This window comes from Homarus americanus, unplaced genomic scaffold (assembly GCF_018991925.1).
Source record: "Homarus americanus isolate GMGI-L3 unplaced genomic scaffold, GMGI_Hamer_2.0 scaffold30535, whole genome shotgun sequence".
Taxonomy (NCBI): domain Eukaryota; kingdom Metazoa; phylum Arthropoda; class Malacostraca; order Decapoda; family Nephropidae; genus Homarus; species Homarus americanus.
Window position 1 is genome coordinate 119013 of NW_024732440.1, and position 13501 is coordinate 132513.

Consider the following 13501-nt stretch of genomic DNA (forward strand, 5'->3'; position numbering starts at 1 on the left):
GAAAACCCGAGTTGGCAACCTTGAGCGGCTGCGCAGTGGCCGTAGTTACATGTGTTGTGCCGGGGAGTTGATCAGTTACGTCAACAATAATGGCTGATAAACTAAATGATCTCGCTGGTCGTATTGGCAAGGGTCCTAAGGGCTTGGGAACCGGACTGAAACTGTTGGCTGTTGCTGGTGCTGCTGCTTATGGCTTGTCACAGTCCATGTATACAGGTTGGTAGACGTCTGCAGCCTCCCGGTCACCTCGTTAAGTGTTGTCTTATTCCTTTATGGTTAACAGTTTATATATATAGATAGACATGTAGTTAGTATAATCTTCAAACATGTTCACATTGATCCAGGATATACATGGATAGGGGAAGTATACAGTATACATGACCAGGTATACACAGTGGTTATATGTAAGAAGTCTATTTCCTTTAATGCTCTGTGATTATGACCCTTATGGAAATAAATACCTAACTGATTGCATGGTATTAGTTTACTTAAGGACACAGTGCGCCCCCAAAGTTATAAACTACTGCAACATTTAGGTTAGGTTAGGTTAGGTTAAGCTAGACTTACATAGGGTCCAGAGTTTGGTTAGGTTAAGCTAGACTTACCTTGGGTCCAGGGTTTGGTTAGGTTAGATGACTCGTTTTCTCCTCAACCCAAAAACCCCGATTACCCAGGCTCTCCCCCAAAAGTTGTCGAGACTAAAGTTTTTCGTAATTTTTGCAATTTTTTCCATGACTCGTTGATATCCGTAACCCTTAAGAATTTTGATGCAATAGAATCCTCGATAGAAATCACTCGACAGTCCTGGTTCACCCTCAAGTGTTTCTCTATACCTGTCACCACACTTAATATGTTCCTTTAATAATCCAAGTGGTGTTATTCCCTCACAGTTGAAGGTGGTCACCGCGCCATCATCTTCAGCCGTCTCGGAGGGATCCAGCCAGACATCTACTCCGAGGGATTACACTTCCGTATACCTTGGTTCCAGTATCCAGTTATCTATGACATCAGGTACAGTATTGGTCTTTTTCCTGAATGGATGCCTTCCTGTGTAATGTTGAAATCCTAAAAAAAATTATCGTCCTCATTTACCGTAATATTTGTTTATCTATATATCGTAAACTATTTTAGAGGCATATTTTATTTACTTATCATATTTGTATTGATTGAACTTCAGTCATCCCTTAATTCATGAAGGTTTAATTGAATTCACTTTTTTTAAGAGTTTTATCAAGAATAGACCTCTTGTAAGATGTCTGAATGTGTTACCAAAATGAATAATGTAATTTGTGTTGTATTCTCGATGTTGAATTAGAGATTTTTCAGTAAAATTAAGACAAACGAAATATTATTAAACAAGGATCAATATATAGGCTGTTATGTTCTTGCAGGGCCCGACCAAGGAAAATCACTTCACCAACGGGTAGCAAAGATTTACAGATGGTGAATATTTCCTTGAGAGTACTGTCAAGACCTCAGGGTATAGCAATTCCAAATATTCATCAAACTCTAGGTCTGGACTTTGATGAGAAGGTAAGGTTTATTATGATTATGTCTTATTTTGTTTTGTTTATGGATCTCGAAGGATCATAAAAACACAATGAGAAAAGCTGTGTCCAGGACCAGAGCCCACCATCACTGTTGAAACACATTTGCTTGATGGCAGGTAACAATGTCATGTGGATAATGTTTTTTCAATAAGTGATTAAATATATTTTAACTCATACAAAATGGAATAAGTTTAGATACTAACACAGTACTGAAGTTGTCCCCCAGAGTAGTGACTAGACTTGTCCATTTATTGCTACTTTTTCTTGACTTAGCTATAGAGTGTTCACAACCCTTGATGTAAAAGCTCTTGCTTTTCTTCATCCTTAGTACTTTTGTTGTGGGAGTTACTTAGAAGCAAGGCATAACACCATCAATAGTTACAGGGCATGTTTACGGTAGAGGAACGTGTAAGCTGTCGGAGGTGCTACTCACTGGACCCTGATGTTCAGTTCTCGCGTGATTATTAATTTTCTCTCGCTGAGGTTTGGCTTAAAACAACTTACAGGAAGTAGAAATGGGTCCCCAAAAAATCCCTGTAACATTATGTTCCTGTTTAAGGTATTGTTTTGAAATTTGTTATTTGTCATTAATTTTATGATTAATATTATGTTTCTCTTAACAGGAAATGAGGGTTGTATTAATGAGTTGATTCTTTTCTAGGTTCTTCCCTCTATATGCAATGAAGTTCTCAAATCTGTTGTTGCAAAGTTCAATGCTGCCCAGTTGATCACCATGAGGCAACAGGTGAGTGCGTTCAAAAACATATCAAGTTTGGATGTACAGTAATGCCCTGTGGATGTTTTTTTTTTTTGCTACTTCTGCATCCTATTTGATTTTTTTTTCTGCTCATTGATATTGTATGGTTTTGAGTTATAGTCCAAAGATTTCTAATGCTGTCAAAGAAAATAAGTCCAGTTTTGTTAGATCTGGACTTTGTGGGGGAGCCCGTCCACCTCTGAGGCATAGTTTTATCCATCATGTTTCTCACAGTGTTTACCAAATACAGCTGATGCCACTCTCTCCTTAAGCACAGTACAGTAGTGGTTTTACATCTAAATGATGAACTACAAATTTTTAACATGGATAAGTAGTTAGTATCTGTAACGTATCATTAAAGAAATTGGGGACATAGAGGAATATTTATTATAGTATACTTCAGCAAAATCCTCGGATCATTCTGAACTTGAACATCATTAGTGTAAAGGTGATTCTTAATTTCTCTATTCTTCACGCTCACAGACACCATTTTCTCATTCAGTGTCATCTCCACTAACCATTTGTGTACAGACTCCCCTCTGAGCTGAATAAAATCGTTTGGTATTAGCCAAATAAAATATTAAAAAGTGACATTCCACTACTGCAATGAAGGGGTTACACTCTTGTTTTAAAATTCTAGTAGAAGCAAAATGATTAACATCTGCTTTTGTTTAACTTTCATCATTGATTTCTAGGACTTTTTGTAACCTTTGAAACATAAGAACATAAGAAAATAAGGAGTCTGCAATAGGCTGGTTGGCCTGTGCATGGCAGCTCCTGTCGAGAGTTACTACCACTCTCTATCATCCATGAATCTATCTAGCCTCTTTTTGAAACTTTCCAGCATTCCAGCACTTACTACAAAGTTGCTAAGCTTGTTCCACTCGTCCACCACCCTATTTGTGAACCAGTTTCTTCCTATCTCCCTCCTAAACCTAAACTTATCCAACTTAAACTTATCCAACTTAAATCCGTTGCTCCGAGTCCTATCCTGCTCAGATATTATAAGAACTTTATCTATATCTCCTTTATTGATTCCTTTCACCCACCTAAATACTTCTATCATATCTCCCCGCATTCTTCGTCTTTCTAGGGAATGCAAGTTAAGTTTCTTTAACCTATCCTGATATGGAAGGTTTCTAAGTCCCGGAATCATTTTCGTCATTCTTCGCTGTACCGACTCTAGTGAATTGTTATCCATTCTATAATAAGGGCACCAGAACTGAACCGCATAATCGAGGTGCGGCCTGACTAGCACAAGATATAGTTGCAATAAGACCTCTGCACTCTTATTACTTACACTTCTAGATATAAAACCCAATACTCTGTGTGCCTTATTTCGAACATTAACGCACTGTTTTCTAGGCCGTAGGTCCGGGCTTCTCTAGGTTGATGTTGCTAAGGCTGTATACATTGTCATTATTTGTTCTTCCAATATTAAGTACGCTGCACTTGCTGGTGTTGAATTTCATTTGCCGTTTTTCAGACTACCCCTGCAGTTTATTTAGATGCTCCTGTAATGCATTTGCATCCTGCCCTGAATTAATCTGCCGCCCTATTTTGGTGTCATCCGCAAACTTGCTTATGTCACATTTACAGGATATATTAATCTGTAGAGGAATGAAGAAGGCTAGTACGAGAATTATTCGCTAGACTTCCCGTCTCAAACATTGTACAGGAACATTATACAGTACTACTGTACCTATTAACTGTTGACCTGGCAATGAGTCGTTTGGGTAGGCTTGACATGCCTCCCTCTAGCTTCCACCAGATATGTTACAATACAAACTCCAACTTTGCTTGATCCATACAGTCACCTGTTATTTTTATTTTCACTTATCTGAAATATAAATAACAAGAATTTTATTACTGAATCCCCATGGCTACTAACTTTTGGGAGACCACATTCAGTAAGGTTCCCCATAAAGAGTGAGAGTGTTTCCTGGAGAAGTGTTGGTTTGGTGAATTCTCATTTAACAGATCCCATTTTCCCCCAGAGGATCCCATATTAAAAGTCAAGGTGTATTGTCACTGTAATTTCCTCCCTAAAACTCCCATGGTGTACTAATGTATTGGTATAAGAATGCAGAAGATAGACAGCAGCATTATATACTAATTTCTTGATGTCCTCTAACATTCCAAAATAACTTGATCAATATTTACTCCAGTTCTGTGTTAAAGAATGTATATTACTAGATTAAATCCAGTATTTAGGAAGCTTACCTTTAGTTTTCTTATCTGTGCAGGTTTCTCTCATGATTCGTCGTGACCTGACACAACGAGCAGAAGACTTCAACATCATTCTTGATGATGTATCCATCACAGAGCTTAGTTTTGGCCGGGAATATACCTCGGCTGTAGAGGCAAAACAGGTAAGCTGTCACAAGCCATTTGTTTATTTCAATACTACTATATATCTAATTTTGACAAGAGTAAATCTGCTAGACATACTCGTATTAACATTTATGGTGATACTTCACCTGGTAACTCAAGTAATGTACTAAATAAGTTTATGGGGTCAGGACCCAGGGAAACCCCCAACATTAGAATAGTAATTGCTAGGCCTTAATTTTATGATTAGTAATTGTTCCATTGTTACTGTCTCCATTAAAAGAGGAAGAGTAGAAGCAACCTTTTTTGTGATGAATTTTACGCTGTTGTTTGTATCCTCAGGTAGCACAGCAGGAGGCCCAGAGAGCTTCATTTGTGGTGGAGCGTGCCAGGCAAGAGAGACAGCAGAAGATTGTACAGGCTGAGGGTGAAGCTGAGGCTGCTAAATTGATATCCTTTTTATATAGTTTTCCCATGATGGAAGTGTCTATTGGTATAACTTTGTATTGACATTATTTTATTTGTCCACTAGCTGGGGTCCCCAGTGTTGCCTAGGTTCGTTTTTGATGTAGTGAAGTTATTGTAAGTGTACCAAATTACAGTGTACGTTCACCCCCCAGATTACATCTTCTATTACAAAACCATGCCAAATTCAGCTCTTGTTAAAAAGGGCATTCAGGCCAAACATGTAAGACTTACAAACACAATATTAAAGAGTCCCCTTGAATTGGAGGTGCACTTCATAATCTATGTTCATCATTGGTCAAAATAAATAGCATTTGCCAACTTTTTTATTGTGTGTGTGTGAGAGAGAGACACACTTGTGGGGTTCATGTGCATCTCCTTGCCAAATGCCAGCTGTGGGGTGCCAGGAAAGTGCCTTGATAACTTGGAATGGTTAGAGCCCCAAAATTTTTTAGTTATCAAGGGTTTACTGTACTTAGTACTAAATTACAGTCGTTAGGTAGGGTTTTTTTGGGGGGGGGGAACCGTTTTCATGTTTTTAGGTACGGTATAATATTGTTTTGTTTTTTCATTTCTGGGGAACCAGGCCTTATTTTCCCCACTTTATATTATTCAATGTACGAAAATTCACACAATGAATGGCCTTCAACGAACCTAACCCATTCATATGGCGAGGTATACTGGTACAGTGGGGTATGCTATAACGAACGGATCCTACTACGAATATTCCTATAACAAACGGTTTTACCTATAAAATTGAAAATGCTATAACGAACGAAACTCCTACAACGAACATTATTTAAAAAAAAATTATTTATTATTTTTTTTTTTACTAATACAGTGACCCCTCCGTTAACGAACTCAATCCGTTCCAGAAGGTCGTTCGTTAACCGAAACCATTGTTTCAATGGGTTTTTGGGTAATTGGTTCCAGCTCACCGAAAATTTCCTAAATTCAACAAAAATGGTAGAAAAGTTCACTTACTTTGAGGTGTGTATGTAGAAGTCTTCTGGATGGATGATGATGATGATGGGATTTAGAATGGGGGTGGAGGAGAAGGAAGAAGAGAAGGCATTGGGGTGGAAGAGAAGTCACCCCATGGCACCATTTCACCCATAAAATTTTAGCTCTCTTGGTGTAATTCAAGATTATTTTCTTTAAATCAACACTGCACTGCATTATATATTGTCAATATGTAAAATATATTTCAAAATGACCAATAATTTGCTTGGAAACACAGAAAAAAGCATTTAGTTGAAGAGAGTCAAGCAAGATGTTACCTCCAGTGAAAACAGAGAGAGACTAACTCCTGTTTGCTGTGTTAAGAGGCTGGATGCCGAGCATTAAACTAGTCACTTTACCTTCAATTATGTTCAATAATTGTTAAAATGGCTAAAAAATTGAATATTAAACTTTTAAAATTATTGAATAGTATAAACTTCTTGATATTTACTAAAATAGTAAGGAATTTAAGCCCTAGAACCGATTAATGTATTGGCGGACTGATACTAAAGCTGGTTGCCCGGTCAGTGCAAGCGAAAACATGTTGAGGTCGGTTCGTAAGAACTTCGTTAACCGAATTGAAGATCCTTATGGAAGGCAGTTCGTTAATCGAAATTACGTTAACCGAGGTGTTCGTTAAACGAGGGGTCACTGTATATTGTTTTTTTATTACAAGTATTAATGATATTCTTTATTTCAGGGGCTGAGATGCATATTTATGCACTTTCTTAAAATTTTTCCAATTTTATATATTTTTCAGTGTTAAGTGGTTGTATTTGGGGGCCTGGAACGGATTAATCCTATAACGAACGAATGCTATAACGAACAAGGTTCTAGAACCAATTAGATTAGTTATAGCATACCCCACTGTATTTAGATTTTTTTAACCCATGAACCATCTCATTTATATTTTTTCCTTAACTTCTGTGCACTTAGGAAATGCAATCAGTATGAATCCTGGATACCTTAAACTACGAAAGATCAAAGCTGCTGTTAACATAGGCAAAACGGTGAGTTTTCTGAATTTACACTTGGCTATTTGCTTTTACATTTAGACTGTGACCGAGATGTGTTGTGACTAATTCAGTCTGGGGTTCAAACTTCAGAAATTGAGATTACTGAAATTAAAACTTATCTTCAAGAGTTTTCTTCATTAAGGTCAATACAATTGTTCACATCTGCATCTCACATTTGGGTTATTCTTCTTTTCATCACCGTCTCCTTCCCAGTGTCAAGACAATCATTAATGAGAAGTAGTAATTAAGAATTTTTATTATTCATGTACTAGATTCAATTAAGAGTGAATAAAATGATGATCATGTATTTCTTGAGCCTAGTTCTTGTTACTCCTCTAGAAAAACATGTTCCATAAAAGTTGTCATTTTTAAAATATCACACATTGCTGGAAACTTTTTGGATGTTTTGTTAGTTGATATCCTGAAGATCTGTACTGGACATGTCGAAAGTTTTTGATTGTACCGGTAATAACGACATTGAGATGTTGTCTTTCCTTTTCTTTTTTCTCTCATAGGCCTTTTCCCAGTATAATGTAGAATGGCTGTAGTCACTTCATTTGCTGTCATTAGTGTTGTAAAAATTGTCCAGTGCCACAGTATCCTCTTTCACAATAAGGCATGAGATGAATATTTGTCTCTGTTGCACAACCTGGCATAACCTATCAACAGTAGCTTCATCCTTAAAGCACCACACTGACATGAGCTCTGATGCCATGAACTAAACTTAGATATGCATGAACACTAAACCTTTGGCTAATGACCATATATTCAACATTATACTCCAGCTATTTATCTTCTCTCCACAGATCTCTCAGGCCCAGAACCGTGTGTATCTTGGAGCAGGGACGCTGATGCTGGATATTAACGATAAGGATTATGATAATAATACCATGAGAATAACTTAATCTTTTACTTGGTTGCACCATACAATACTTGTTAAAGAAGTTGGAATATAACAAAGATATTGAGACTCCATTAGTGATAACTTGTAGGCTTAAATTAATGACCCAAATTGACTTATCAAATTCTCATTAAATTTTTTTAAGTCTACCATAAACATACCTTCAGTCTGATTAGGGTAGCTGTCAGCATAAGGAAAATGGTGGTATTCATTTTTGTTACATTTCAGTACTTGCATTCATCATATTTTTTTGTAAGTTAAGAAAAGTTTGGTGTATTTTAGCTTTTGGAAATATTTTGTGTGTTTTTTTCAATTTTATGTCAGAAATATTGTATATAACAGGAAGTGTACAGGGGATTAAGTTTACCTTTGTTTGTTATTGAAATTGTAAGTATGTAGTTACTGAGTATTCACAACTACCTTTTACAAATATACAGTGGGTACCAAACAGTTGTAGTATTACCCGATCTCTTATATTTACCTGGTACAGTATTCAGAGACAAGTGGAGCTTCCCTGCTAGTGCACTTGTACAGCCAACTGTGCTGTCCTCCAAGAAGGTCCGACAAACTAGAAAAACTTCCAAGGTAAAGCTGCAACCAAAACATGATCCCCTGCATCAGTAGATACTGTATAAGACATCTGACTGCAGTATTTCCTGAATTAAGTCCTCAAAATAGAGTTGACAGCAGTGTATCAGCAGTTGTGTTGAACCTTCCTGGGGTGCAGGCCTCTTGCTCAAGATAAACAGGTAGACTTACAGTACTGAACTTCTTCAGGTGGAGGCCGATAGACAAGTTCTTAGGCCTTTGAATGTTGTTAGTACAGTAGTTGTAAGTGTTACTGTACAGCTTAAGAATGTGGACCTTGCCTTTACATAAGCTTACATTGTTTGAAACAGTTTTAGAGAACAATGCCCAAGCAAGTACATTCGGGTAAAACCCCAGAGAACAGAAAGCGCCTTCACATGAAAGATAAACATGGAAGTGCTAGGAATGATCGACAAAAACACGCTTTCCTGATGTAATGCAGAAATTTGGAACTCTGAATACAGTACACAGTATTGCAAAGATATACAAGTGTGAATCACTTCCATCTCCACTTAAAGTAAAAGTGGCTCCAAAGAACACACCTGCATAATCTTACCTACAGGTGTCAACAGGCAGTTGTGCCTTCAGGTGGCTATGCATGTTGCCACTGATTTGTGTAATGAAACAGTAAAAAGTTGTGGAAAAATCATTTTAGTACAGAACAGTACTCTTAATATGACAAATAGAACTACAGTATAATAAAAAAGATACAAAGAGCATGAATGTGAACACTATTCTGGGAGGTGAATATATGTATGTTTGGATGCATCACTTTGCCTATGTGATGTCACTGCATACACAGCATATCAGCCACACATCTATCAAGTCAGCTGGCTGGCTGACCTCTTGCACTCGGTTTCACCCATAGGATGATTCACGGGCAGAAGCTATTTTTTTTTACAGTATGTAAAGTATGTGCTATTGTACTGTATATGATGTGCTATGTATTTTCATTATTTATTATAGCAATTTTTTTTCATTTTGAGCATTTATGTAAAATATAGAATAATGAAGGATTGGAACCTATTCCCTTTTACTCATTGTTAAATCTACCTATAAAAACGAAATGGATTTTGTGAACATATCCACTTTATTGCCAGAGGTTATGTTGTACACGTCCACATCCTCCATTTATTTCGCACTACAGTAGGTGACCCATGTCACACCACACACACAAATACGTTGGGACTCGGGAATCTTAAAAAATCTTTGCAGCTCTGAGAGTTTGTAGAATTTACAACCTTACCTACATTTACTGACTTTAAATAAAAAATATTGTAATTTATTGAAATTATAAGTACAGTATGATTATTTTACATAAACTAACTGATTATGAACTTAAATAAGCCAATTTGTGTTAGTGTAATATACTGGCTGTTTTGAACAGTTACTCCTTGCTGATTTGGACATCCGAATATTGGATTCTGTATGAGTAACGGCGTCGCTGTGGCTTAATTACTGTAGTCCAGTACTTGGAGTTTGTACTGTATATTGTTACACACTTAAGTACTGTACTCGTATATACGATGTCTTGGTGTAGTAAGGTTCAGCAATTCTCATGTGTGGTGAAATGTCAGGGTGCCTTCTCTCATTGTCTGGGTATGCACTGCACTACTTGGCTAAAGTCTTCAGGTTTATAATTTGTTTCTACTGCCTATTGGAGTACTATTGGTATGCTGTACTTGCAAGTGTTGTCTCTGTCTATTTTCCTGGCTATGAAGGTTTTTTTCTACATACTGATTCTTCATGAGATCTTCAGTATACTGTAAATTGATCTTTAATGTTGACGTTCTGGAGTCAAATTTTTCATCTACGTATTGTACATATTCATGGCTTCTTTATCTTTTCCTCTGGACTAACAGGCTAAATGTAGAAGCTAGTTGGTCTAAACATGTCATCAGTAGTTGTAGGTGTGCCTAAACTTCTTAAGCACGTGATCTCTGGCCGTGATTGGTTGATAGCTGCTGGAGTTGTCAAGGGGCTTAATAAGAACCGGGTCGTCAGGATGAATGAAGAAGACGATGGAGTGACGAGACGCCTTCAGTCGCACCTCCTCTGTGGGGATCAACACCCGGTGCTCCTGGACACACACACATGTACAGAAAACAAATACATGATTATAGGTCAAACAACAAGACCTCTCTTAACTAACCTAACTTAAGAGAACAGAATCGTTTCATGCACTACAGAGTGGACAAAATGAAACATTGATTTACATAATCGCCATGAAATTTCTCATACAATCAACAAACAACAAATCAAAATGACACCGGCTCACACAAACAATCATACATCTCAAATGATCAATATGAATTAACAACTCAAACGGTCATCTTTAAAACAATAACTCGCATAATGAGCATAAAATAAGTTACACAAAGATCCTAAAAAAAAAAATTGATAAGAGCCTTCAGTCCTCTTTACCTGCCCTAAATTGACTATCAGATGAAGTCCATAGTCAGGTTGCTGTCTGTGTACCACTTAAAAACAACTCGGGGTTTTAGTCTTAACTTTTATCACTATAAGATGATAATAGCAATCTTCCCCTGAAAACCTGGAGGGTTTTTAATTCTCTTATCTTATTGTAAATATGTGTTCCTTGTTCCTGAAGGCTTTAGAAAAAGAAGAGGAATACGAGGAGGAGGAAAGGGAGGGGTAACACTCACAAGTACCTACCCACAATACATCAGCCTCACCAGGTTCCAAGAGCCAGCACCTACAGTCAGAAACTCACCGTGGCAAGGAACTTGTCGGCTGTCCAGAACTGTAGGAGGTCGCCCACGTTTACCAGGATGGTGCCGGGCACAGGGACTGCCTCCACCCATGACCCTCCGCGTTCACGTACCTGATGGAGACGGAACTGTCACCAAGGCCAGCTTAACACCCCCATCAACACTGATGCCAGAGTAATCATGAAGAGAGAATGAAAGGAAATATGGAGATGGAGAAAAAATAAAAACAAATGAAATAAAGAAAACGAGAAGATTCAATGGATATGAAGAATGAAAAGAGAGACAAGATAGGGAGAAAAATACAAAATAATATTTTTGGCAAGTTTTTTCTTCTTATGCACTTTATTTATACTTTCAAAAGCACAGTAAAAATGTGAGCTAAATGAAAGAGAAGAAAGAATGGTAAGGACCAGAATATGATTAAAACAAATGGCAATAGAAAATTCAGTACAGTATAGTAATAAAAGTGGAAGAAGGAGCTGTGTGATGAGGATGGGGGAGTGGCTGGGGTGTAAACTACCTGGTGGATATTGAGCCTGGTAGTAAAACATATAGTATACAGTACTTGTATTATATAACAAGGCCTTCCTTCCTTCCAGTCACCATGTACACACACCTCCGTCTGTTAGCCACACTAATAAGGCCCAAAACATGACAACATCAATTGCAATATATAACCTGCGGATGCATCAGAACACCACCAAGTGACCACCAGTCAGCTGGACCTGACCTGATTATCAGCACATGACCACCACACGCCGTCTTCAGTGTGCCAGACAAGGGAATGTCTTGGCGAATATGTTTGAAAATGATGCTTGTTTGTTCTCTCCCCAATTTCTCTATCAAAAATTCTATATCAATATCTGGCACTATTTTTTCCTATCTGTCCTGGACACTCCCAATTTTATATAGGCCAGATTCTCATGAAACCTGCTGCCTGTTACTCTTGAATATAAAAACTCATTAGAACAACCTACCCTGACCAGGACATTCCCCATGTGGTTCTGAAATGTTCCACACCAAACTGACCTGGATCCATCCTTGGTGTAGGACAACTGACCTGGAGGCCACCCATGTTGTCCTGGAAGAGTAGCGTGATAGTGCCGTAGTCAGTGTGGGCTCCACAGCGGATGGCACCCTCCGGGACGGTGTCGGGGACACGCGGGTAGTGCAGCAGACGCAGACACGACATATTGTTGTCACTGCATATGTCTTTGTGAGTCGAGATGAAGAAGTTCCTTTCTAATCCTGAAGGAAGTTGAGATGGAAATTATAAGGTGACTGAGGCTGTAGAGTATTCCTATGCCCAGTAATGACTCTGTCATAACAAAGGGAAGAAGATTAGATTACAGTATTATCTCATTGATGCTGCTGCTCTTTTTTTATACACCACAGGAAACAAGATAACTAATCATTAGATAATTCCCAGTTTTAAAGTCAAATAAAAAAATATGTGTACGGATTTGTCATATATGAACAACTATCAATACAGTAATATGAATAATTTGAACGACCGGCGTAAGACAGTACCGAGGCTGTGAGCCAGGGCAATAAGGAGCCTGTTGTTGAGGGTTGTGCAGGACTTGAGGAAGGATGTCACGGCTGGTCTGAGAGACGGAACCTCTGCATCAGGGAAAAGTCCATCAATACTCTTCAAGTCGTAAGCCTCGCGTAGCTCATGAGAATTTTTACTTTTATCCAGTCTGAAAAAAAAGTTTGGGAATACAAATTGAAAATGATAAGTGTATAATAACACTTTTTTGTGTGTATATTACCATATCTAATAAATGTTTTAGTTACAAGAACTGTCCTTTACATAGATATCCTGCTTAAACAGTTGTCGACAGATAAGTGATAGCATGTCATGTACAGTTAATGTTAAACAGGGGTTCTCTGTTACATTATTCTAAAATAAAACATTTGATACAATTTTTATATAATCTTGGCAGTAAAATAAGAACGAATTTGTGTGTGATAATTGATATACAGTACTGTACCCACCTCTGAAGTTGTGAATTACGCGAAAGCGCTTAAATTCCGTGTTTTCTTGTTAACTATGTGGTTATGAGCATATGTACTGTATAAGATTTCAAAATTATCATACGTGTGTGTGTGTGTGTGTGTGTGTATTCTTTGATCTACAGATACATTATGGAGCA

General features: G+C 37.7%; 2 protein-coding genes across 2 annotated transcripts in view; one reads left to right on the top strand and one right to left on the bottom strand.

Moving 5' to 3' along the window:
• The first annotated feature begins 18 nt into the window (after nt 1-18).
• On the top strand, nt 19-8470 carry LOC121868712 (prohibitin-2-like). The gene is made up of 8 exons (XM_042369555.1): nt 19-216; nt 891-1011; nt 1392-1533; nt 2212-2295; nt 4554-4679; nt 4981-5088; nt 7038-7115; nt 7928-8470. The coding sequence occupies exons 1-8, from the start codon at nt 90-92 to the stop codon at nt 8024-8026; spliced, it is 885 nt and encodes a 294-aa protein (XP_042225489.1). The 5' UTR covers nt 19-89; the 3' UTR covers nt 8027-8470.
• LOC121868711 (2-oxoglutarate-Fe(II) type oxidoreductase ppzD-like) overlaps nt 8018-13501 on the bottom strand; it is a 9611-nt gene continuing 4127 nt past the window's right edge. The window contains exons 5-8 of the mRNA XM_042369554.1: nt 12873-13045; nt 12403-12590; nt 11345-11455; nt 8018-10690 (exon numbers count right to left, since the gene is read on the bottom strand). Of these exons, the coding sequence (XP_042225488.1) occupies nt 10508-10690; nt 11345-11455; nt 12403-12590; nt 12873-13045 (655 nt within the window). The 3' untranslated portion in view covers nt 8018-10507. The remainder of the gene's footprint in view (nt 10691-11344; nt 11456-12402; nt 12591-12872; nt 13046-13501) is intronic.

What these genes read in the sequence shown, in the direction of transcription:
- LOC121868712 (XM_042369555.1), top strand. Translation starts at nt 90, where the DNA reads ATGGCTGATAAACTAAATGATCTCGCTGGTCGTATTGGCAAGGGTCCT. An exon ending in CCAGTTATCTATGACATCAG is followed by an intron (nt 1,012 to 1,391) that starts GTACAGTATTGG and finishes ATGTTCTTGCAG; the next exon opens with GGCCCGACCAAGGAAAATCA. An exon ending in TGATCACCATGAGGCAACAG is followed by an intron (nt 2,296 to 4,553) that starts GTGAGTGCGTTC and finishes TTATCTGTGCAG; the next exon opens with GTTTCTCTCATGATTCGTCG.